This window comes from Macaca fascicularis, chromosome 7 (genome assembly GCF_037993035.2).
Source record: "Macaca fascicularis isolate 582-1 chromosome 7, T2T-MFA8v1.1".
Taxonomy (NCBI): Eukaryota; Metazoa; Chordata; class Mammalia; order Primates; family Cercopithecidae; genus Macaca; species Macaca fascicularis.
In genome coordinates this window covers 145,386,343-145,408,694 of record NC_088381.1, presented here as the reverse complement: position 1 = coordinate 145,408,694, position 22,352 = coordinate 145,386,343, and the positions used below count along the sequence as shown (strand labels likewise).

The window sequence follows — 22,352 nt, the reverse complement described above, 5'->3', positions numbered from 1 at the left end:
CACATCTGATTTTTTTTTTTTTTTTTTGAGATGGAATCTCGCTCTGTCACCCAGACTGCAGTGCAATGACATGATCTTGGCTCACTGCAACCTCCGCCTCCCGGGTTCAAGCGATTCTCTTGCCCCAGCCTCCCGAGTAGCTGGGATTACAGGCGCGCACCACTACATCCAGCTAAGTTTTTGTATTTTTAGTAGAAATGGGGTTTCACCATGTTAGCCAGCATAGTCTCGATCTCCTGACCTTGTGATCCACCCGCCTTGGCCTCGCAGAGTGCTGGGATTACAAGCATGAGCCACCGTGCCCGGCCTACCACATCTGATTTTTAAGAAATATTTTTAATTAAAAGTTTTTAAAAAATAGGCCATACTATAACATGACTAAAGATTTTTAAAAATTAAAGGTATACAGTGAAAAGTTTCCGTTCCATATTGTTATGTATCTTCTCAGTTTTCAGTTCCTGTCCTCCCAAAAAACAATCGTTGTTGCTTGGTTCCTGTGTATTCATCTAAAGACTCTTTTTGCATTTGGAAATGTATATGGAAACATGTATTCTTATCCCTTTTTTATGCAAGCAGTAGCATACTTCATACCTTGCTCTTTTTATGTGTTAATATAGCTTGGAGATCTTTCTATGTCAGTATATAAAGGGTGTTCTCATTTTCTCTTTCTTTTTTTAAATAGCAGCATAGTATTGTATGGATTTACCATCATTTATTTAGCCAGCCCACTGTTGAATTTTAGATTTTTCAGTCTTTTGCTCTTTATATTTCTATCAGTGACTTTGTATTCTGACCCTAGATGAATAAACGACAGAGCAGTTCTTAGAGTGGAATTACTCACATAGGATGTTTGCATCTGTATTGGGTAGATATTGCCAAATTGACCTCCACACAGGTTGTACCAATTCGTACTACCACCAGCAATGGAGGAGGGTTCCAGTTTCCCTATAGCCTGGCCAACACAGGGTATTATCAAGCTTTTGGATCTTTCCCCATCTTGGAGGGGACTAATGGTTTCTCATTATATTTTTAATTTGTAGTACTCTTAGCAAAGCTGGGGGCAGGTGGTGTGTGCCTCTGGAGGTGGTGGCGATGAATTGCTTGAGGCCAGGAGTTGAGGCTGATGTGAGACGTGATTGTGAGATATGATTGTGAATAGTCACTGTACTCCAGAGATCTGGCAACGTAGTGAGACCCTGTCTCAAAAAAAAAGAAAAAGGAAAAAAAAAGAGTGAGGTTGAGCATCTTTTCATATGTTTAAGAGCCATTTGAGGCCGGGCGCGGTGGCTCAAGCCTGTAATCCCAGCACTTTGGGAGGCCGAGACGGGCGGATCACGAGGTCAGGAGATCGAGACCATCTGGCTAACACCGTGAAACCCCGTCTCTACTAAAAATACAAAAAACTAGCCGGGCAAGGTGGCGGGCGCCTGTAGTCCCAGCTACTCGGGAGGCTGAGGCAGGAGAATGGCGTAAACCCGGGAGGCGGAGCTTGCAGTGAGCTGAGATCCGGCCACTGCACTCCAGCCCGGGCTACAGAGCAAGACTCCGTCTCAAAAAAAAAAAGAGCCATTTGAATTTTCTTTTCTGTGATCCACTTATTCATGTCCTTGATCCATTTTTCTGCTGATTATTCTATTTGATTCTATCTTTTCTCCTTGCCCCAACTTGGCCAAGGGACCAGGGCTTCTGGTGAAAAGCTTTTAGAGTTTGTTGAATGTTGGATGTCAAGGATTTATTGTGGATGAGAATTGCTGATGTAGTTCTTACTATCTCACAGGTATCTCATGGTCCATCAAAGAGACTGCTGGTAATAGTGGCTCCAGCCATGAGGGGCGTGAACAGCTAAAGAGCCGAAACAGCTTCTCCTCCTATGCACAACTACCCAAGCCTACTTCTACCTACTCCCTGAGCAGCTTTTTTAGAGGTAAAGAGATATGCTTAAAGAGACAGGGAAGTCCTCCTCTTTTTTCAGAAAAATCTTAGGCCATAATTTTCATCTACTTTGTAAGAAAAAGATTATTAAAGGATAAAGCATTCTCATTGGAGCTGGCAGCTGGGGTCAGGAGCAAGAGAAATGAGAGAAATGCAGAGGGGTTGGACTGGTTTTCTAGAACACGATGAATGAAATTGACATTAACCATGTGACTGGTACTGAAGAAATTTGCCTGGATCAAAATTCCTCCCTACTCCTTGTGCATTGCTATTAGAACACCTTGTTGGTAGGAATGCCAAATGGTGCAGCCACCGTGGAAGACAGTATGGCGGGTTTTTAAAAAAAAATTAAACATAGAATTAACATATAACTGGCCAGGCATGGTGGCTCACACCTGTAATCCCAGCACTTTTGGGAGACCGAGACGGGTGGATCACCTGAGGTCAGGAGTTCTAGACCAGCCTACCAATATGGTAAAACCCCGTTTCTACTAAAAATAAAAAATTAGCCGGGCGTGGTGAGGGGGCGTCTGTAATCCCAGCTGCTCAGGAGGCTGAGGGAGGCAGATTGCTAGAACCTGGGAGGCAAAGGTTGTAGTGAATCAAGATTGCACGACTGCAGTCTAGCCTGGGTGACAGAGCAAAACTCCATCTCAATAAATAAATAAATAAATAAATAACATATGATCTAGCAATTTTACTTGTAGATATATATCAAAAAGAATGGAAAGCAGGGACTTGAATAGGTATTTGTACCTCCATGTTGATAGAAGCATTATTCACAATAGTCAAAAGATGGAAACAACCCAAATGTCCATTGATGGATGAATGGATAAACAAAATGTGCCATATACATGCAGTGGAATGTTACTCAGCATTAAAGAAGAATGACATTCCGATACATGCTACAACATCGATGATCCTTGAGGACATGATGCTAAATAAAATAAAGAAGGCACTAAGGGACAAATATTATATGACTCCATTTATGTATGACCTAGAATAGTCAGATTCCTCGAGACAGAAAGTAGAATGGTGGTTACCAAGAGCTGGGGCAGAGGAATGGAGAGTTATTGTTTAAAGGGTATAGAGTTGCTTAAAGGGTAGAGAGTCTCAGTTTGGGATGATGAAAAATTTCTGGAGATGGATAGTGGTGATGGTTGTACAACAGCGTGAATGTACTTAATGCTACTGACTTATACACTTAAAAATGGTTAAAATGGTAAATTTTGTTACGTGTATTTTACCATAATTAAAAAAAAATTTTCTCCCTGCTCAATTTTTTAATGGCACTTCAGATTTCTACAGATGAATAAAACATTTTTTACGGCTTAAGTTCCTATATTGCATTATAGAGCCCTGTATACATTGTGTCTTTAACCAAGTCTGGATGGCTCTGACTTAAACTGTTGACCTTTTCCCTCTTGTGTTCTTTACCTTTAGGTAGAACTAGACCTGGAAGTTTCCAGTCCCTTTCTGATGGTACGCATTGAACCCTCTTTTAATTGCTGTGGGAAATGTTACTGATCTGGTACAGTCTGGGGAGTTATGGGGACAGGTAGTAATTAGATGACAAGATGAACTTTCTTCTGCATCTACTGTCATTATTAGAGGAACTTTCTGATACTGACTAAGGAGGTAGAAATCATTCTGGCTACAGGGGCAAAGGTGACTTCTAGGGATGCTGCCTTTGGGGAAGAACGGAGATCTGCTTTTGGCCACAAAGTTAACATTGGGAGCCCAGAAGTCAAACAAATGTGAGAAGGAAGCAGTAGAGAGAAGGAACGACAAGCAGGATTCATGGTGCCCTTCTGAACCAGCTGCTTCTTTTTCAGCTCTGTCAGACACACCTGCCAAAAGCTATGCTCCAGAGCTGGGGAGACCCAAAGGGGAGTATAGGGTGAGTTACAGCATACACTGGTGTGACAGTTTCCACAGTATAAAGTACCTTGACATATGTTACCTTGCTTGATTTTCCCAACTATTTGAGCAGAAATTTTTTTAACCCTCTTTTATAGATAAGAAAACTGGGTTTCTAAACATTAGGGCTTACCTGGGGTCTCACAGCTAGGAAAGGGTGCAACTTAGACTTATAATCTCTATATTCTGACTCAGCCCTGCCGTACTTTGCTTACTCATGCTCCCACTTGAAGGCTGTTCTTTGAAACCCAGTGATCATCACTGCAGTCTGGAAGCTTGGTAGAGCTCATATTCCCATGAAGCAAATAAAAAAGCAAATGGATTCATAAGGAAGAAACCATATATCCTAAGGTCAGAAAAGGAACATGTCTCCAACGTCTCTCTTTCCTTCTGTTGGCCAAAGGCATTAGTTGTTAGAATCCTAAAACGTGATTCTAATTGCATCTAGAGGTTGCAGTCCTGAACCAGTAGGCATGGGCCACTGGCTTTGTCAATTGGCTCCTCCCTCTTTGATCCATCTCCTCCTACCTATATTGCCCCTGCTCTAGTTCCTTCAGAAACTCAGAACAAAACTGTCCCGTTTCTTCATTTTTTTTCACATCCATTCCCTCCCACAAAGTATTTCCCCCTTAGACACTAAGACTTGAGTTGAGGAGTTGGTACACTGATAACTTTGATTCCTTAACTTCCTGGGATTCATGTATTGCTAATATTCCAGGATTACAGCAATGACTGGAGCCCCAGTGATACAGTGCGACGCCTCCGGAAGGGAAAGGTAAGGACAGAGAATTTTTGTGAGGTTCTTTGGGAAGCTGGGCAGCTTGTTCACACAGGGAAGATTTTTTGACCTCTCTTCAGTTCTCATTTGTTCAATGAATTTCAGGGGGAAAATAAGTCCACTAAGGTTGAAAGTCAGCGGCAAAGTTTCTGATTCTCCATTACTGTTGCTTTGATGGGATAGTGGGGAAGGAGTGATGGATGAGAGGGAAAAGTGCATTTAAGAGTGAGAGGCCTGGGCTGGGGGCGGTGGCTCACGCCTGTAATCCCAGTACTTTGGGAGGCTGAGGCAGGTAGATCACGAGGTCAAGAGATCAAGACCATCCTGGCCAACATGGTGAAACCCCGTCTCTACTAAAAATATGAAAAACTAGCCGGGCATGGTGGCAGGCACCCGTAGTCCCAGCTACTCAGGAGGCTGAGGCAGGAGAATCACTTGAACCGGGGAGGTGGAGGTTGCAGTGAACTGAGATCGCGCCACTGCATTCCAGCCTGGCGAGCGAGACTCCGTCTCAAAAAAAAAAAAAAAAAAAGTGAGAGGCTGGGCGCGGTGGCTCACTCCTGTAATCCCAGCACTTTGGGAGGCCAAGGCAGGTGGATCACCTGAGGTTAGGAGTTCTAGACCAGCCTGGCCAACATGGTGAAACCCCATCTCTACTAAAAATACAAAAAATTATCTGGGCATGGTGGCATGCACCTGTAATCCCAGCTACTCGGGAGGCTGAGGCAGGAGAATCACTTGAACCTGGGAGGCAGAGGTTGTAGTAAGCTGAGATCGTGCCACTGCTCTCCAACCTGGGTGACAAAAGTGAAACTCCACTTCCCGCACCCCCCAAAAAAAGAGTGAGAACAATCTTTTATGTTGGATCTGTGATTCATTGAGTTCATGTTTGCATATGGTGTGATGTAAGGGTTTGAGTTTCATTGTTTTCCCCATATAGATCTCCATTTGTTCCAGCACTATTTGTTGAAAAAACTATCCTTTCCCCTTTGAATTATCCTGCTGATGCCTTTGTTGAAAATCGGGCCAGTCGCAGTGGCTCACGCCTGTAATCCCAGAACTTGGGGAGGCCAAGGCGGGAGGATCTGTTGAGCCCAGAAGTTCAAGACTAGCCTGGACAACATAGTGAGACCATGTCTCTACAAAAGATAAAAAAAAAATTAGCCAGGTATGTGGCCGGGCGTGGTGGCTCACGCCTGTAATCCGAGCACTTTGGGAGGCCAAGGCAGTCGGATCACCTGAGATTGGGAGTTTGAGACCGGCCTGACCAACATGGAGAAACCCTGTCTCTACTAGAAATACAAAATTAGCCGGGCATGGTGGCACATGCCTGTAATCCCAGCTTCTCAGGAGGCAGAGGCAGGAGAATCGCTTGAACCCAGGAGGTCGAGGTTGTGGTGAGCTGAGATTGCGCCATTGCACTCCAGCCTGGGCAACAAGAGCAAAACTCCGTCTCAAAAAAACCCCAAAAAACCCAGGTGTGACTAATTTATAATATAAATGTATATTATAATTTATAATTATAAATATATAAATATAATTTGTAATTATAAATATATAAATATAATTTATCATTTTATAGCAGGATATGTTTTTAGTCACAGTTACTTGATGAAAGGATTGCTTGAGCCCTGACGGTCGAGGCTGCAATGTGCTGAGATTGTGCCACTCCATTCCAGCTTAGGCGACAGAGCAAGACCCTGTCTCAAGAAGAAAAAAATAAGAAAATTAATGATCATATATATGTAGTCCTATTTCTGGACTCTTTATTCTAGTTCATTGGATTATTCTTAAGCTAATACTACAGTCTTGATTATTGTCTAAATCTTGAAATCAAGACACTTCAACTTTGTTGAAGCTCTCAACTGTCAACTTTTTTCTTCTCTTGTTTTGGCTATTGTAGATCCCTTATACTTCCATATCGATTTTAGCAGCAGCTTGGCAGTGTCTACAGAAGAGTTGCTGAGATTTTGATTGGGATTGCCTTGAATGTACAGATCAATTTTGGTAGAATTGGCAATGATCATAATAATTAATGGATCAAAATGGATCATAGTGCCAGGTGTGGTGGCTTGCGCCTGTAATCCCAGCTACTCAGGAGGCTGAGGCAGGAAGATCAATTGAGCCCAGGAGGTTGAGGCTGCAGTGAGCTATGATTGCATCACTGCGCTCCAACCTGGGCGAGAGAGCGGAACCCTGTCTCTCAAAAAGAACGGATAAAATGGATCATACTTCACAGGTTCTAAGGATTGGGAATGAAAAAAAATTATTTAAAAAAATTATTTTTTAAATAATCCATTTAAAAAATGGATCATAGACCTAAATGTAAATTAAGTGTTAAAACTATAAAACTTCTAGAAGAAAATATAGATGAAAATCTTTATGATCTTGGCTTAGGCAAAGATTTATTACGTAGGACACAAAAAGCATGAACTATAAATGAAAAAATTGATAAAATGAACTTCATCGAAATTCAAAACTTTTATTTTTTAGAAACCACTGTTAAAACCATGAAAAGACCACCATAGCTCAGAGAAAGTAGTTTCAAAACACATGTATTATAAGGGACTTTCATCCAGAATATATATAAAACTTTTCTTTTTTTTTTTTTTTTGAGATGGAATCTCCCTCTTTCACCCAGACTGGAGTGCAGTGGCATGATCTCAGCTCACTGCAACCTCTGCCTCCCAGGTTCAAGTGATTCTCCTGCCTCAGCCTCCTGAGTAGCTGGGATTACAGTTGTGTACCACCATGCCCAGCTAATTTTTGTATTTTTAGTAGAGATGAGGTTTCACCATGTTGGCCAGACTGGTCTCAAACTCCTGACCTTAGGTGATCTGCCTGCCTTGGCCTCCAAAAGTGTGGGATTATAGGCCTGAGCCACTGCACTTGGCCAGAATATATATAAAACTTTTATTAAACCTGGCAATATAGCAAGGTCCCATCATTACAAAATAAAAATTAGCCAGGTGTGGTGGTACTCACCTATGGTCCCAGCTACTTAGGAGGCTTGAGGTGGAAGGATTGCTTGAGCCCAGGAAGTTGAGGCTGCACTGAGCCATGATCATACCACTGCCCTCCAGCCTGGGCAATACAGTGAGACCCTGTCTCAAAAAAAAGAAAAAAAAGATAAAACTCTTAGCTCCGTGGTAAGTAGACAGTCTGATAAAAAATTGGCACAAGAGTTGACCAGACACATCACAAAAGAAGATTCATGAATGACCAATAATCATTTAAAAATATACTTAAAATTATAGTTATCAAGAAAATGTGAGTTGAAACTATGAGATACTGGCCGGGCACGGTGGCTCACACCTGTAATCCCAGCACTTTGGGAGGCCAAGGCTGTCGGATCACAAGGTCAGGAGATCCATGGTGAAACCCCATCTCTACTAAAAATACAAAAAAAATTAGCTGGATATGGTGATGGGCGCCTGTAGTCCCAGCTACTTGGGAGGCTGAGGCAGGAGAATGGGTGAACCCAGAAGTGGGGCTTGCAGTGAGCTGAGATCCGGCCACTGCACTCCAGCCTGGGCGACAGAGCGAGACTCCGTCTCAAAAAAAAAAAAAAATCACTGAACTATATACTTACATAGGGTACATTCTACTGTATGCAAATTATGATGTAAGGGTTCTTTAAAAAGAACAAGTGATTTCTGTTGACTTTATCAAGACTTCGGGACATTAGCTTCTTGTAGGGCAGCAGGCTGAACTAGAACTAGAGAGGGTGGTGGGAACCTACTGTTTTATAAGTTATGGGGACCCTAGTGTAAAAATAAAGAGACTCTCCTTGGGGACATTTTGTTTCATTATTGCTCATTCTTTAGTGTCCAGCGACAAAGGAATAAGGAAAACTGTCTTCTTTTGTGCTAATTCTAGTGTTATTCTGCCAGGTCTGCTCACTAGAGAGATTCCGCTCCTTACAGGACAAACTACAACTCCTAGAAGAGGCAGTAAGCATGCATGACGGAAACGTCATTACGGCCGTGAGTTGTCAAATTTGTTGTTGTTTGTTTAATTATTGTTTTCACTAGTTTCTGAAAATCCAATCAAACAGACTAATATTTCGTGTTAAATGTTAAGTAAAGATCCTGGATTCCCCTTGGAGGTGTAGGATTCTAAGTAATCTGTGCTTTAAGGGCTTAGCTGGTGACACATGCACTAAGTGTGGAACCCTGTGTTTTTTTGTTTGTTTGTTTTGCTTTTTTTTTTTGGAGACAGGGTCTTGCTCTGTCGCCCAGGTTGAAGTGCAGTGGTGTGATCATGGCTTGCTGTAGCCTTGACCTCCTGAGCTCAAGTGATCCTCTCACCTCAGCTCCCCGAGTAGCTGGGACCACAGGTGCATACCACCATGGCTGGCTAGTTTTTTTTGTGTTTTTTTTTTTTTTTTTGAGACGGAGTGTCACTCTGTCACCCAGGCTAGTGTGCAGTGGCACAATCTCAGCTCACTGCGCGATACTCCTGCCTCAGCCTCCCAAGTAGCTGGGATTACAGGCGTGGGCCACCATGCCAGGCTAATTTTTGTATTTTTAGTAGATACGGGGTTTCACCACGTTGGCTGGGCTGGTCTCAAACTCCTGACCTCAGGTGATCCACCAGCCTCGGCCTCCCAAAGAGCTGGGATTATAGGCGTGAGCCACCGCGCTTGGCCTTGCCTGGCTAATTTTTAAATGTTTTTGTAGAGACAGGGTCTCGCTATGTTGCCCAAGCTGATCTCACACTCCTGGGCTCAAGTAATCTCCCTGCCTCAGCCTCCCAAAGTGTTGGAACTATGGGCATGAGTCACCATGCCCAGCCTATGTGAAACCCTGGATTGTAACCAAGACACAGAAGGTTGGCTACTGTGTGTTATATGAAACAGTCTCAGGGAGGAGAGGTGTGAGCATATCCTCTTTCAGAGGGAGGTGTCTCTCAGCAGCATGGGCACGGGCATGTGGTCTCCCCAAGACACAGCTCAGTTCCAGATATCCATTGGCTTTCCTTCCATCACATACAGAGCTGGTGGCTGTACCTGCAGAGATTGCTAATGAGTTGCTGGCCCCGTGTCTGTAGTGCTCGGGGCACGACTCTGTGTTGGAAAGTTTGCACAGTCTTTGTTCTTTTCTCCCGTAGGTTCTGATTTTCCTGAAGAGGACACTAAGCAAAGGTGAGAATGGCTTGCAGGAAATCTTCAGTCAGCAAGGTGTCTGCCACATTCGAGGGGAGAATGCCATGTGCCTTTCATACCAGAATTCATTAGTCAAGTCTATTTCAGAGACAACTGGGGTGGCCTGAGACTTCAGAGCACACATCACATCTCTGAGGGCATCCATTAGGGTGATGACTACATTAACCACAGAGCCCCCTCAGATGGCTGTGTTGGTTTGAAGAAGTCAGAATCCATGCTAAGTGCCTGCTGTTTGGGTTGGTGTGAAATGCAAAGCTGACTCAATGGCTGTGAGCTGCCCAAGACCATAGAGTGTGTTGATGGTGAATTAAGACGTAGGGGTAAACCATTCTTAGCTTTTGTTAGGCTTTGATGAGATATTGTTTGGAATGTGTGAGTAGGGAGACTAATTTCACACTTGACTAATAGGCTTTAATCTTTCTCAACCTAAATCCTGACTGTCTGACAGAGATCCTCTTCCGAGAGCTGGAGGTGCGACAGGTTGCCCTGAGACATCTTATTCACTTCCTTAAGGAAATAGGGGATCAAAAGCTGCTTTTAGACCTCTTCAGGTAAGAACCGATCGTCTGGTCTATAAAGTTGAGTAAGTACTTGTTTCAAAGCACTCCGAGGGATACAAAGGAACAGAAGACACCAACTGCCCGACAAGCTATTGAAGTGTGAGGAGATAACTAGCAGTACAGCACAGCTTATGAGAAGGTGCAAGCTGGTTAAGAACCAGGCTTTGGAGTCACACGCACTTGGGTTGAATGCTATTACAGATCTCCCACATCATTCATAGAGTGACCTTGGCCAAGTTATCAGCCCTCTTCGTGAGGTTTTCACATCTCTCACATGGAGATGATGACACCGACCCACAGGGTTATTATGAAGATGAAGGGGTAGTGTGTGAGCCAGCACTTAGCCTAATACCTAGTTTGTAGTATTAATATCTATTTTTTTATTTAAAAAGATGTAGAATAAAGGTATCTTTTATTACTGATTTCTAAGTGATACCAGTGGGAAGTACAGTAGAAGAGAAGAAGGAAATATTTTCAGTCAGGATACCCAAGTGAAGCCTCATGGAAGTGATTAGATTTGCATGGGCCTATAAAACTAGGTAGGATTCTGATTGGTGAGAGAAAGGCATATCTGCTGGGGGTAAAGAGGTCTAAGGTCTTTTATCATATTTTTCTTCCCTCTAATTCCAGTCAGTAGGGACTATTTCCCACCTTTGGATTAAAATATGTGCACATGATGTCCTTTCTTCAGTGTCAGGGAAATGGTTAGAACCTCTGTTTAGACTGACATGTGGCCCAAAGTGACTGTGATTACCCAGTGACTCCAGCACAGCAATGAGCTCCCCAGAAGACTGAGGTGGGGAAAAACAGGTTACCTGGTTAGGGTCAAGATTACAGGTGTTAGCCAGAAATTTGTAAAAGAAGACATGGTCACAGAGGCTGGCTGCTTCCTCCCTTCCTCCTTCCCTCCTTTCCTCTTTCCCAACGAACAAGGCTTTATCAGGCATCACCTCCAAGCCAAAATGGTAATGTTAATTATGGTGGTCTATTCAGAGTAAAGAAGAATCAGAAGACAAAAGTCCTGGTGCTCCAAGGTTTTACCTAAGCCTTTGGAGGAGGCAAAATTGTACTCTGTCCGTGAAAACAGTAAAGAACAATATAGAAAATATGTTTTCAAGATTGTATGAACAGAGAATAGTGCTTTAATCTTAGGGGAAAAAAAAAACAACCAAGTTTTCTGTGGGCCCGAGTAGGTGGCTCTGAGCTTCCCTGTCAGACCTGTTAACAAAGTTATTAGTTCCTTGCAATACCTTCTTGTCCTTGCTTTTTGATCAGCCAGAGAGACCAGGGGAACAATGATACCTGATCAACCATTTATCTTGTGTATAGAGGGAAATGAGTCTGAACTGTGTTTCTCCTAGAGGAGGCACTCTATTTTGTGAGGTTATACTGCCACACATAAATAGATACAAATGCCCTGCTCCCTTCTGCTTCTTCCCAGGTTCCTAGATAGAACAGAAGAGCTGGCGGTAAGTGTGGCCTTTGTTTCAGTTGGGGACCAGTTTAACAGAAATCTAGGCTGGGCATGGTGGCTCACGCCCGTAATCCCAGCATTTTGGGAGGCTGAGGTGGTCGGATCACCTGAGGTCAGGAGTTCAAGACCAGCCTGGCCAACATGGCGAAACCCTGTCTCTACTAAAAATATAAAAATCAGCCGGGTGTGGTGGCGCACGCCTGTAATCCCAGCTGCTTGGGAGGCTGAGGCAGGAGAATTTCTATAACCTGGGATGGGGAGGTTGCAGTGAGCTGAGATCATGCCATTGCACTTCAGCCTGGGTGATAGAGCGACACTCTGTCTCAGAAAAGAAACAAACCCAGAAATCGAAGCCAAACCTCAGCCTCCAAGATCCCAGACTGATTGAGCTATTTTCTTTGATATTGATTATATACAGAAGAGAGAGGCACCTGGAAAACCTGAAAACTTAATCTGAATGATGTATTTTTCTTTTTATATGCTCTTTTGGTTGGGCTTATGAATAAGTTTTAAAAAATAAATATGTGAAAATTGGCCTGGTCAATTTGTAATTTGTTTTTCAGTTGTTTTCAGGTCCTGGTTGGTAGGAGTTTTGGGGTTTTGGCTTCTCACAAAGAAAATGTTGAAGGCTAAGAGGCTAAGAAATCAGATATGGGTCAAGAAGGAAGATAGGTCAAGTTGATGAAACACTTAACATGTTTTGGCTGAGAATTCAATGGCCAAGTGTTAAGATTGAATTTTGGCAGATTTTCACAATCACAGAATGAACTCCTGGAATATAAGAATAAATCTGAAATTTTACCAAAAACTCAATTGTATTATTAAAACTTCAGCAATTCATGTTAAAAAAAAAAAACCAAAAAAACTTGTCATTATAATGCAGCTATAAGAATTTCTAGCCAAGCATGGTGGCTTATGCCTGTAATGCCAGCCCTTGGGAGGCTGAGGTGGGAGGAACACTAGAGTCCAGGAGTTGGAGACTAGCCTGGGCAACATAGTGAGATCCCATCTCTAAAAAAATTGTAAAAATTAGTAAAGCATGGTGGCGCATGCTTGTAGTTCCAGCTACCTGGGAAGCTGAGGTGGGAGGATTGCTTAAGTCTGGGAGGTCATGTCTGGGTGAAAGAATGAGACCTTGTCTCAAAAAAAGGATTTCTCAGCACTGTTGATGGCAGGATTGCTTTTTTAGTTACTGTACAACACATTCAGTTGGCACATTAAGTATTGTTAACCTTTGAACAGCATAATTACAATATAATACTGAAAATGCTTTTCAGAAACATGGGTTTTTTTTTGTTTTTGTTTTTGTTTTTGTTTTGAGACAGGCCGGAGTACAGTGGTGCATGATCATGTATTTTACATATAGTTTACTGCAGACTCCCAATTCCTGGTTCAAGCCTCAGGCTCCCAAGTAGCTGAGATTACAGGTGCACATGACCACACCTGACTAATTTTTTAAAATCTTTTTGTAGAGATGGGGGTCTCCATTTGTTTGCCAGGCTGGTCTCAAACTCCTAACTTCAAGCTGTCCTCCCACCTTGGCCTTCCAAAGTTTTAGGATTACAGATGTGAACCATCTCACCTGGCTCAGTAACATGTTTTCTGAAAGGAACTTGTACTTCATATTCAAAGCATGAGACAATCTGAAAAATCCTTTTTCTTAATCAACTGAAAATGATTAGTAGCCTGTAGTAATCACTGAAAAGCTGTTTATATTTTTAAATCTCTGTAAGTTCAAAACTATAAGGATTTTTCTTCTTACAGCATTCTTGTAAACTTTTTTGTTTTGAATTTGATTAGTGAGAATAAATGTGTTTTGGGTAACTCATTTTAATCTAAAACTTTATTTTCTTTATACTCATGTTTGAATTGAAGATGATTTATCATGCATGTTGTTGTATATAGATTTTGAATTTTTCAACCTTGTAAACTTTGGAAGTGGCAAGGCTGATAGTACACTTTCTTTAATATTAGGAATGATTGTACACCAACTATTTTATATGAAATGTTTTACAAAGATTGGATTATGATATATAATTTCTGTTATTCTGTCTTATGTTATTTACATTTTTACATTTACATTTTTATATACAGCTGTTGGCTCAATCTGTGAATATTTATGAACAGTGAGTCAGAATGACATGCCCTATTTATATTACTGATGATAATTGTTAGATGTTGACATGATCATACTACCATTGATCATGCACATGATCAAGGGTGCCAAAAATAACACTGAAATACGCATTTAACTCTTTGACTTTTCAAAATCTAAATTTGAAGCAAAATATTCATTTTCGGTTAAATACTGAGGCTAAAGTGAAACTTAAAGGTAAAGCTCAGTACTGTATCTACTCAGTGCTTCATTATATAGATCAGCACTGGCCAACAGAACTTTCTACGATGATAGAAATATTCCATATTTGGGTCGGGCGCGGTGGCTCACATCTGTAATCCCAGCACATTGGGAGACCAAGGTGGGGCGGGTCACCTGAGGTCAGGAGTTCGAGACCATGATGGTGAAACCGTGCCTCTACTAAAAATACAAAAATTAGCCAGGCATGGTGGTGGGTGCTTGTAATCCCAGCTACTCGGGAGGCTGAGGCCGGAGAATCACTTGAACCTGGGAGGCAGAGGTTGCAAGAAGCTGAGATTGTGCCATTGCGCTCCAGCCTGGGCAACAAAAGCGAGACTCCATCTCAAAAAAAAATATATACATATTTATGTTGTCCAATATAGTAGCCCTGGTCACATGTAGCTATTGAGTTCTTTAAAAGTAGCTAGTGTTAACTAAGGAGGTGAATTTCTACTTTAATTAATTTAAATTTAAAGAAACAGTTGTAGCTAGTGGCTATTGTATTGTACAGTGCAGTTATAGATAAACCTACTAATGATATGTAGTCACTCTTTGCCTATCCCCCCGCCCGCCCTCCATAACCATTTATACCAAGAAATGAAGAATTTGGTTTTTTTTAAAGCATGGGAAGTTCAGTTATTTAGCTATCTCCCTCATCTAAGGAGACAAAATACCTCAAAGCCTTTTTTTGCTTTTTGTAGCTATCTCATTATCGAGAGCATTTGAACATTCAGGACCCTGACAAACGAAAAGAATTTCTTAAGACCTGTATTGGGTAAGTATGGGGGAGAAATGATTTTAAGTATCAATACCTTTACCCAGAAGGAATGAAGAAAATTAAAAAGGGTGGAATGGATAGGCAGGAAGGGAAGGGCTAACAATGAATCACACCAGCATCATTCAGGGTCACCTCATGCAGTGGTGTTCACACACTTGTCCCCAGCAGAGTTTCCACTGCTTAGTGGTAAACCGAGAAAAAAAAAAGACAAATGTAAAGAGATTTTTTTCCCAAAGCCAAATTTATTTAATTTGAAATGTTATCTTTTATTGTCCTCACTTTTCTCCTCTTATTTGGTACCAAAATGCGTTGTACCTTTTTTTTTGTGACCTTAGGTAATAAAAAGATAGCAATACTTTAGGGACCTGATGCATTTTTTTCAGTGTTACTGGTCCTTGAAACCCCAAAGTCCAAGAACCACTGATCCAGGGCAAGCTTTCATCCAGAATTTAAATTATTACAAAACCCAGCTCTGCATATTCCTGTGACAGGGTGCCCGTTGCTCTTGAAACAGCTCAGTTTGTTTTTGAACAACCTTCATTGTTGGAAAGTGCTTCCTTATGTTAAGCTGAAACTTGCTTCCCTGTATCTTTTGAGACAGGTGTAGCGTCTCCCAAGTAGTCCTTGCTTCTTTAGGTTCAGCACTCATGGTTGTTTCAACCATTCCTCGTGTGACATGATTTCCTGGCTTCAAGTTTAGAAATTCGATTATATCAGTGAAATCCATTTAATGTTACCAAATACTGAGATATGTTATATGGCCTCTGGAAAACAAGGAGAAAAGTTAAAATAGTGAAGTAACTAGAATTTAAAGCATCTCTCTAATTTATCTCTTCTAAAAATTCACTGTGGCTAAAACTTATCTGGAATAGTGCAATTAAAACTCAGAGTTCTTCCTGGAGTGCGCAGAGTACGGGGAATAATGCAGTACTTTTTAAAAGATAGACCTGTGAACTGGGCATTTAAAACCTGACTTCTGTTCCTGGCCTTCCCCATTGACTGACCACATAACTTTTTGGCAAGATGCTATCCCTTAGCATCTTCATGTATAACAATAATGTGGCCGGGTGTGGCGGCTCACGCCTGTAATCCCAGCACTTTGGGAGGTTGAGGTGGGTAGATCACAAGGTTAGGAGATCAAGACCATCCTGGCCAACATGGTGAAACCCCGTCTCTACTAAAAATACAAAAATTAGCTGGGTGTGGCAGCATGCGCCTGTAGTCCCAGCTACTCAGGAGGCTGAGGCAGGTGAATTGCTTGAACCCAGGAGGTGGAGATTGTAGTGAGCCAAGATCACTCCACGGCACTCCAGCCTGGGCGACACAGAGAGACTCCATCTCAACACAAACAAAAAGCATAATGCAGTATTGAAGACAGGACCCTTGACATTTGTGATATTTGTCAATCTATAAACATACCACCATGCCATGTAATTTAATTTGCCTTTTGTACTCTGCAATAAAATAATGGCTAACAAATCTAGGTGTCCCCTCAGTAAGTTAAGCACAAGCCACAGAATTTCACTGGGATGTGGATGATGGGCAGTTGCCTAGGCTCACTCATTAGCTTTGTGACTGGTTCACCAAATATTCCAGCTTCCAAAATGAGAAGATCCTAATTCATTTATCAGCAAAATTATGAGTGACTATAAGTATTTTGTGGACTTTCAGGATCCCTCTTGAATTGGCAAAACCTTTAATATGAAATTCACGCCATTCATGCTATGTCTTTCTTCCTCTAAGGGACGCTCTAAAGGTGAACTGAGATCAGAATTGTGAGGCACCATGAGCCTCTTATACTTTTGCTGGTGATTTGGTTTAGTTGGGTTTGTTTCCTTTTTCGAATAGAGAAAAATACTAACCTTCTGGCACTCTACCAGCTTGCCATTTTCAGCAGAAGATTCTGCACACATACAGGACCATTACACGCTCCTGGAACGCCAGATCATTATTGAGGTTAGACTCCTCATCTCCACATCTTCTGCGTCAGTGCCAAGGCTCAGTGCCATTCAGCATCTAGGAGATTTCTATACTCTGCATGTGGGTCATTCTTGTTGGTTTCTAAAAGCCTTTCATTTTCTGCCTCTATACAATAGCCCCCTTCCTCCATTGTTTTTAGGATCCTTTTTCCTCTTACCAGCTGTTAACCTGGAAGTATTTCTTCTTCATCCCAAATCTCCCATGTCATCACCACTTCTATTTGTTTCCATCCAACGTGGATCCATGATCACTTTATGGATTTTAAACTACCCTGGGGATCTCCTAGGCAATTTCTTTCTTTTTCTCTTCTTTGTTTTCACTCCCTTGGGTGGGAAACACAACTGCTGTAATATTAAAAGACTTTTCTCCTGCCTCTACTCATGGACATTGTTTTTTGTTGTTGTTGTTTTTGTTTTTTTGTTTTGTTTTGTTTTGTTTTTTACTTGGCTCACTCTACCATAGGCAAATGATCGCCATCTAGAATCAGCAGGACAGACTGAGATCTTCCGAAAGCACCCCCGCAAAGCTTCCATCCTCAACATGCCACTAGTGACAACGCTTTTCTACTCCTGCTTCTATCACTACACAGAGGCTGAGGTACAGGCAAAATATGGAAGATTCCACAAAAAACAGTTCAAATCCAGTACTTTTATGTACTCTATTAATAATGGGTATGTATAGTTCTCAGAAATCCACCTGGAAGCTTTCCTGGCCCTCACCAGGGATAAGAGGGTCTCATCTGGCCAGGAGGGAAGAGGTTTGTAAGGTTTGTGGCTTCAAGTGAGCTGGCATGCTAGCATAGCAAGTTCTATCCCTGGTGCTGTTACCTGTAGAAGTCTCTGTTCAAAGGTCCGTGATTTCAAATGGATTAGCATGGTGTGGAGAAGAGCAGCAGGGTAGCAAGTAGCTGTGGATACTTTTTTTTTTTTTTCCCTGAGATGGAGTCTTGCTCTGTCACCCAGGCTGGAGCACAGTGGTGTGATCTTGGCTCACTGTAACCTCCGCCTCCCAGGTTCAAGCAATTCTCCTGCCTCAGCCTCCTGAGTAGCTGGGATTACAGGTGTGTGCCACTACTCCTGGCTAATTTTTTTTTTGTATTTTTAGTACAGATGGGGTTTCACCATGTTGGCCAAGCTGGTCTTGAACTGACCTCGTGATCCACCTGCCTCGGCCTCCCAAAGTGCTGGGATTATAGGCGTGAGCCACCGCGCCCGGCCGTTCCTGTTTCTTTCTAAATTTTTCGAAGAAGTTTGGATTCCATGATAACAGGCAGACATTTTCCCCTTATTTGGATTAGCAGAAAATGGGAAAAAGCACCGTACTTATTAATCCAGTTCCCGATAAGCCAGCTTATAGTGGTATCTGACTATTCCCAATGGAGCTTTTCTCTGAAATTAACTTCTGTGTTTAAATGGCAACAGAGTAAGATGTAGAAAGTCTCTGTAGTGGGAGAGAAAATGAGAGCTTGGGTGGTACATGGGAAAGTCAATATCACTTAAGTTCCTTTTTCGCTTTCATCCTAGGGGACATTCAGCAGTCCCGTCAACCTGAAGAAGACATTTAAGGTAGATACAAATTGGTCAGTGTTATGAAAGGAGTGATCAGGGTAACTACATGGAGTGGATGTTGCTTTGTAACCCTGTGCAGTATGTCCTTTGATATTCAAGGTTGAAGGTGGAAAGGAATGAGTTTGGGAAAGTGAGAGAAGACTGAATGCCCTATAGCAGTGGTGGGGCTTGGGAATTAAGAAGTTCTTGAACTGAGAAATGTTTTGATTTTAAGAGCAGAGTCAATATCAGGAAATATTTAATGTCTGTCTTTTCTAAAATTCTCAAGCACCCCCATTGATGTATTTCTACTTCCCCTTAATTTTTCTTGGTCTCTGCTTTTCAGATCCCAGACAAACAGTATGTGCTGACAGCCCTGGCTGCTCGTGCCAAGCTTCGAGCCTGGAATGATGTAGATGCCCTATTCACCACAAAGGTGTGTGCCCTGGAACTGTTTAATGCTGCTGAGGCCTTGGGAGACAGAAGGGTTCTATCATGTTACAAGTTCTGCTTACTGGTGTACATTTTTCCTCCAACTTTTTATTTTCCAAAATTTCAAACCTAAAGAAAAGTTGAAAGAATGAATTTTATAGTTCATATAATAATCAAATATATACTATAATAGTATAATAGTCTTTATCCACATCACTAATTTATTAACAATTTTGGCCGGGTGCGGTGGCTCATGCCTGTGATCCCAGCACTTTGGGAGGCCAAGGAGGGTGGATCACGAGGTCAGGAGATTGAGACCATCCTAGCTAAAACAGTGAAACCCCATCTCTACTAAAAGTACAGAAAATTAACCGGGCATGGTGGCGGGTGCCTGTAGTCCCAGCTACTCGGGAGGCCGAGGCAGGAGAATGACGTGAACCTGGGAGGTGGAACTTGCAAGGAGCCAAGATTGCGCCACTGTACTCCAGCCTGGGCGACAGAGTGAGACTCCTCCGTCTCAAAGAAAAAAAAAATTTTGCTATGTATGCTTTCTCTTTTTCTATACCTATGTGTTTTTCTTTTCTGAATCATTTGAAAGCTGTAGGCATCTTAACACCTCTCCTTTAATACTTCATAAGCACAATATTGGACCGGGCATGGTGGCTCACGCCTATAATCCCAGTACTTTGGGAGGCCGAGGTGGATGGATCACCTGAGGTCAGGAGTTTGAGACCATCCTGGCCAACATGGTGAAACCCCATCTCTACTAAAAATACAAAAATTAGCTGGGCTTGGTGGTGTGCGCCTGTAATCCCAGCTACTTGGGAGGCTGAGGTGAGAGAATTGCTTGAACCCAGAAGGTAGAGGTTGCAGTGAGCCAAGATTGCGCCATTGCACTCCAGCCTGGGCAACAAGAGTAAAATCCTGTCTCAAAAAAAAAAAAAATTACATATATATAGATATATAATTATCACTAAAAAAATTTAACATTAATATAATAATATATATTTAATCATGGTCCATATTTAAATTAGTTCTTTATAGCTGGTTTTGGTTTGCTTCTGTATTTTTTTCTATCAGGATCCAATCAAAGACCTTGCATTGAGTTTGGTTGTCATGTCTCTACTGATTTGCCCTTTTTTTTTTTTTTTTGAGACGGAGTCTCGCTGTGTCGCCCAGGCTGGAGTGCAGTGGCCGGATCTCAGCTCACTGCAAGCTCTGCCTCCCGGGTTTTTACGCCATTCTTCTGCCTCAGCCTCCCGAGTAGCCGGGACTACAGGCGCCCGCCACCTCGCCCAGCTAGTTTTTTGTATTTTTTAGTAGAGACGGGGTTTCACCGTGTTAGCCAGGATGGTCTCGAACTCCTGACCTCGTGATCCGCCCGTCTCGGCCTCCCAAAGTGCTGGGATTACAGGCTTGAGCCACCGCGCCCGGCCTGATTTGCCTTTTTTTAAATTAATTTTTATTGTATATATTTAAGGTATAACGTAATGTTTTGATCTACATATACATAGTGAAATGATTATACAGTCACACCAATTAACATCCATCATCTCACAGTTAGCCATTTTTTGTGAGTGTGGTAAGAGCCCCTAAAATTCACTCTCTCAGCAAATTTCCAGTATACACCACACTATTATTAACTGTAGTCCTTGTGCTGTACATTAGATTTCTAAATTTATTCATCCTGCATAACTACAACTTTGACCTACATTTTCCCCTCTCTGGAAACTACTTTCTATGTGTCTGACTTTTGTAGATCCTACGTATGAGTGAGATCAGGAAGTTATTTTCCTTTCTGTGTCTGGCTTGTTTCACTTAGCATCATGTCCTCCGGGTTCATCCATGCTGTCACATGTCAGGATCTCCTTATTAAGTTCTGAATACATTCCATTGTATATGTGTACCACAATTGGTTTATCGATTCATCCATCAGTAGACACTTAAGTTATTTCCATATCTTCGCTCTTGTGAATAATGCCACAATAAACATAGGAGTGTAGATGTCTCTGTGAGATGCTGATTGCATTTCCTTTGGATATATACCCAGTAGTGGGATTTCTGGATAATATTTTAGTTCTGTTTAAACATTTTTGAGGAACGCCTATACTGTTTTTCATGATGGCTGCACTAATTTACATTCCCACCGACAACAGTATACTGGGGTCTCTTTTTGCTACACCCTTGCCAGCACTTGTTATCTTTCTTCTTTTTTTTTTAAAGATAAATGTTATTATATATTGTATATATTTAAGTTATACAATAAGATGTTATGAGTTACACGTAGATAGCAAAATGGTTACTACAGTTAATCAAATCAACATATCTATCATCTCAAATTATTTTTTGTGGCAAAAGCAGCTAAAATCTACTCATTTAGCAAAACTCCTGATTACAGTACAATATTATTAACTATAGTCCTCATCTTGTAGTTAGATCTCTAAAGCTAATGTTCCAGCATGTATGTATATATATACCATAGTTCCATAGTTTCTGTATCCATTTGTCTGTCAATGAACACTTAAATTGTTTCCTTATCTTGGCTATTTTTTTGGGGGGAGGGAATTATTTATTTGTTTATTATTTTTGTAAGTTATAGACATTTAAATTCTCAGCAATAACTTATAATAGTTACATCATGAATAGTTAACATCTCATGAATAGTGTTACAATGAATGTGGAAATGCAAGTATCTTTATGAGATGATGATTTCATTTCTTTTGGGTATATACCCAAAAGAAGGATTGATTACTGGGTCATATGGTAGTTCTATTTTTATTTTTATTTTTATTTTTATTTTTTTGAGAGAGGCTCTCACTCTCACCCAGGCTGAAGTGCAGTGGCATGACTGTAGCTCACAGCAGGCTGTTATCCACATTGGCTACCCCAATCTACATTCCCACCAACAGGGTACAAGAGTTCCGTTTCCCCGCACCCTTGCTAACACATCATTTGTCTTTTTGATAACAGCCATCTTAACAGGTGTGATGTGATGTCTTATTGTAGTTTTGATTTGCATTTCCTTGATGATTAGTGATATTGATCACCTTTTCATATACCTCTTGGCCATTTTCATGTTTTCTTTGGAGAAATGTCCATTCAGGTCTTTTGCCCATTTTTTAAATTTGGTAATTTTTATTTCTGCTATTGACTTGTGCGAGTTCTTTATATGTTTTAGATATTGATCCCTTATCAGATATGTGGTTTACAAATATTTTCTTCTAACCCATAGGCTGCCTTTCATTTTGATTGTTTCTTTTGCCACGTGCAGCTTTTTAGTTTGATGTAATCCAATTTACTTTTTGCTTTGGTAGTCTGAGCCTCTGGTGTGATATCCAAAAAATCATTGCCAAGGCCAATGTCAAGGAGCTGTTTCCCATGTTTTCTTCTAGGAGTTTTATTGCTTCAGGTCTTATGCTTAGATCTAT

At 41.5% G+C, this 22,352-nt stretch overlaps 1 protein-coding gene across 5 annotated transcripts in view; it reads left to right on the top strand.

The window, feature by feature from the left end:
• VIPAS39 (VPS33B interacting protein, apical-basolateral polarity regulator, spe-39 homolog) overlaps positions 1 to 22,352 on the top strand; it is a 32,124-nt gene that overhangs the window by 5,385 nt on the left and 4,387 nt on the right. For all 5 annotated transcript variants that reach the window (XM_073997959.1, XM_005561894.4, XM_045396811.2 and 2 more), the window contains 13 exons: positions 1,778 to 1,924; positions 3,376 to 3,414; positions 3,768 to 3,832; positions 4,571 to 4,627; positions 8,524 to 8,616; positions 9,743 to 9,776; positions 10,246 to 10,348; positions 11,799 to 11,826; positions 14,889 to 14,962; positions 16,846 to 16,921; positions 17,408 to 17,542; positions 18,469 to 18,510; positions 18,839 to 18,928. In XM_073997959.1, the coding sequence (XP_073854060.1) occupies positions 1,778 to 1,924; positions 3,376 to 3,414; positions 3,768 to 3,832; positions 4,571 to 4,627; positions 8,524 to 8,616; positions 9,743 to 9,776; positions 10,246 to 10,348; positions 11,799 to 11,826; positions 14,889 to 14,962; positions 16,846 to 16,921; positions 17,408 to 17,542; positions 18,469 to 18,510; positions 18,839 to 18,928 (983 nt within the window). The remainder of the gene's footprint in view (positions 1 to 1,777; positions 1,925 to 3,375; positions 3,415 to 3,767; positions 3,833 to 4,570; positions 4,628 to 8,523; positions 8,617 to 9,742; positions 9,777 to 10,245; positions 10,349 to 11,798; positions 11,827 to 14,888; positions 14,963 to 16,845; positions 16,922 to 17,407; positions 17,543 to 18,468; positions 18,511 to 18,838; positions 18,929 to 22,352) is intronic.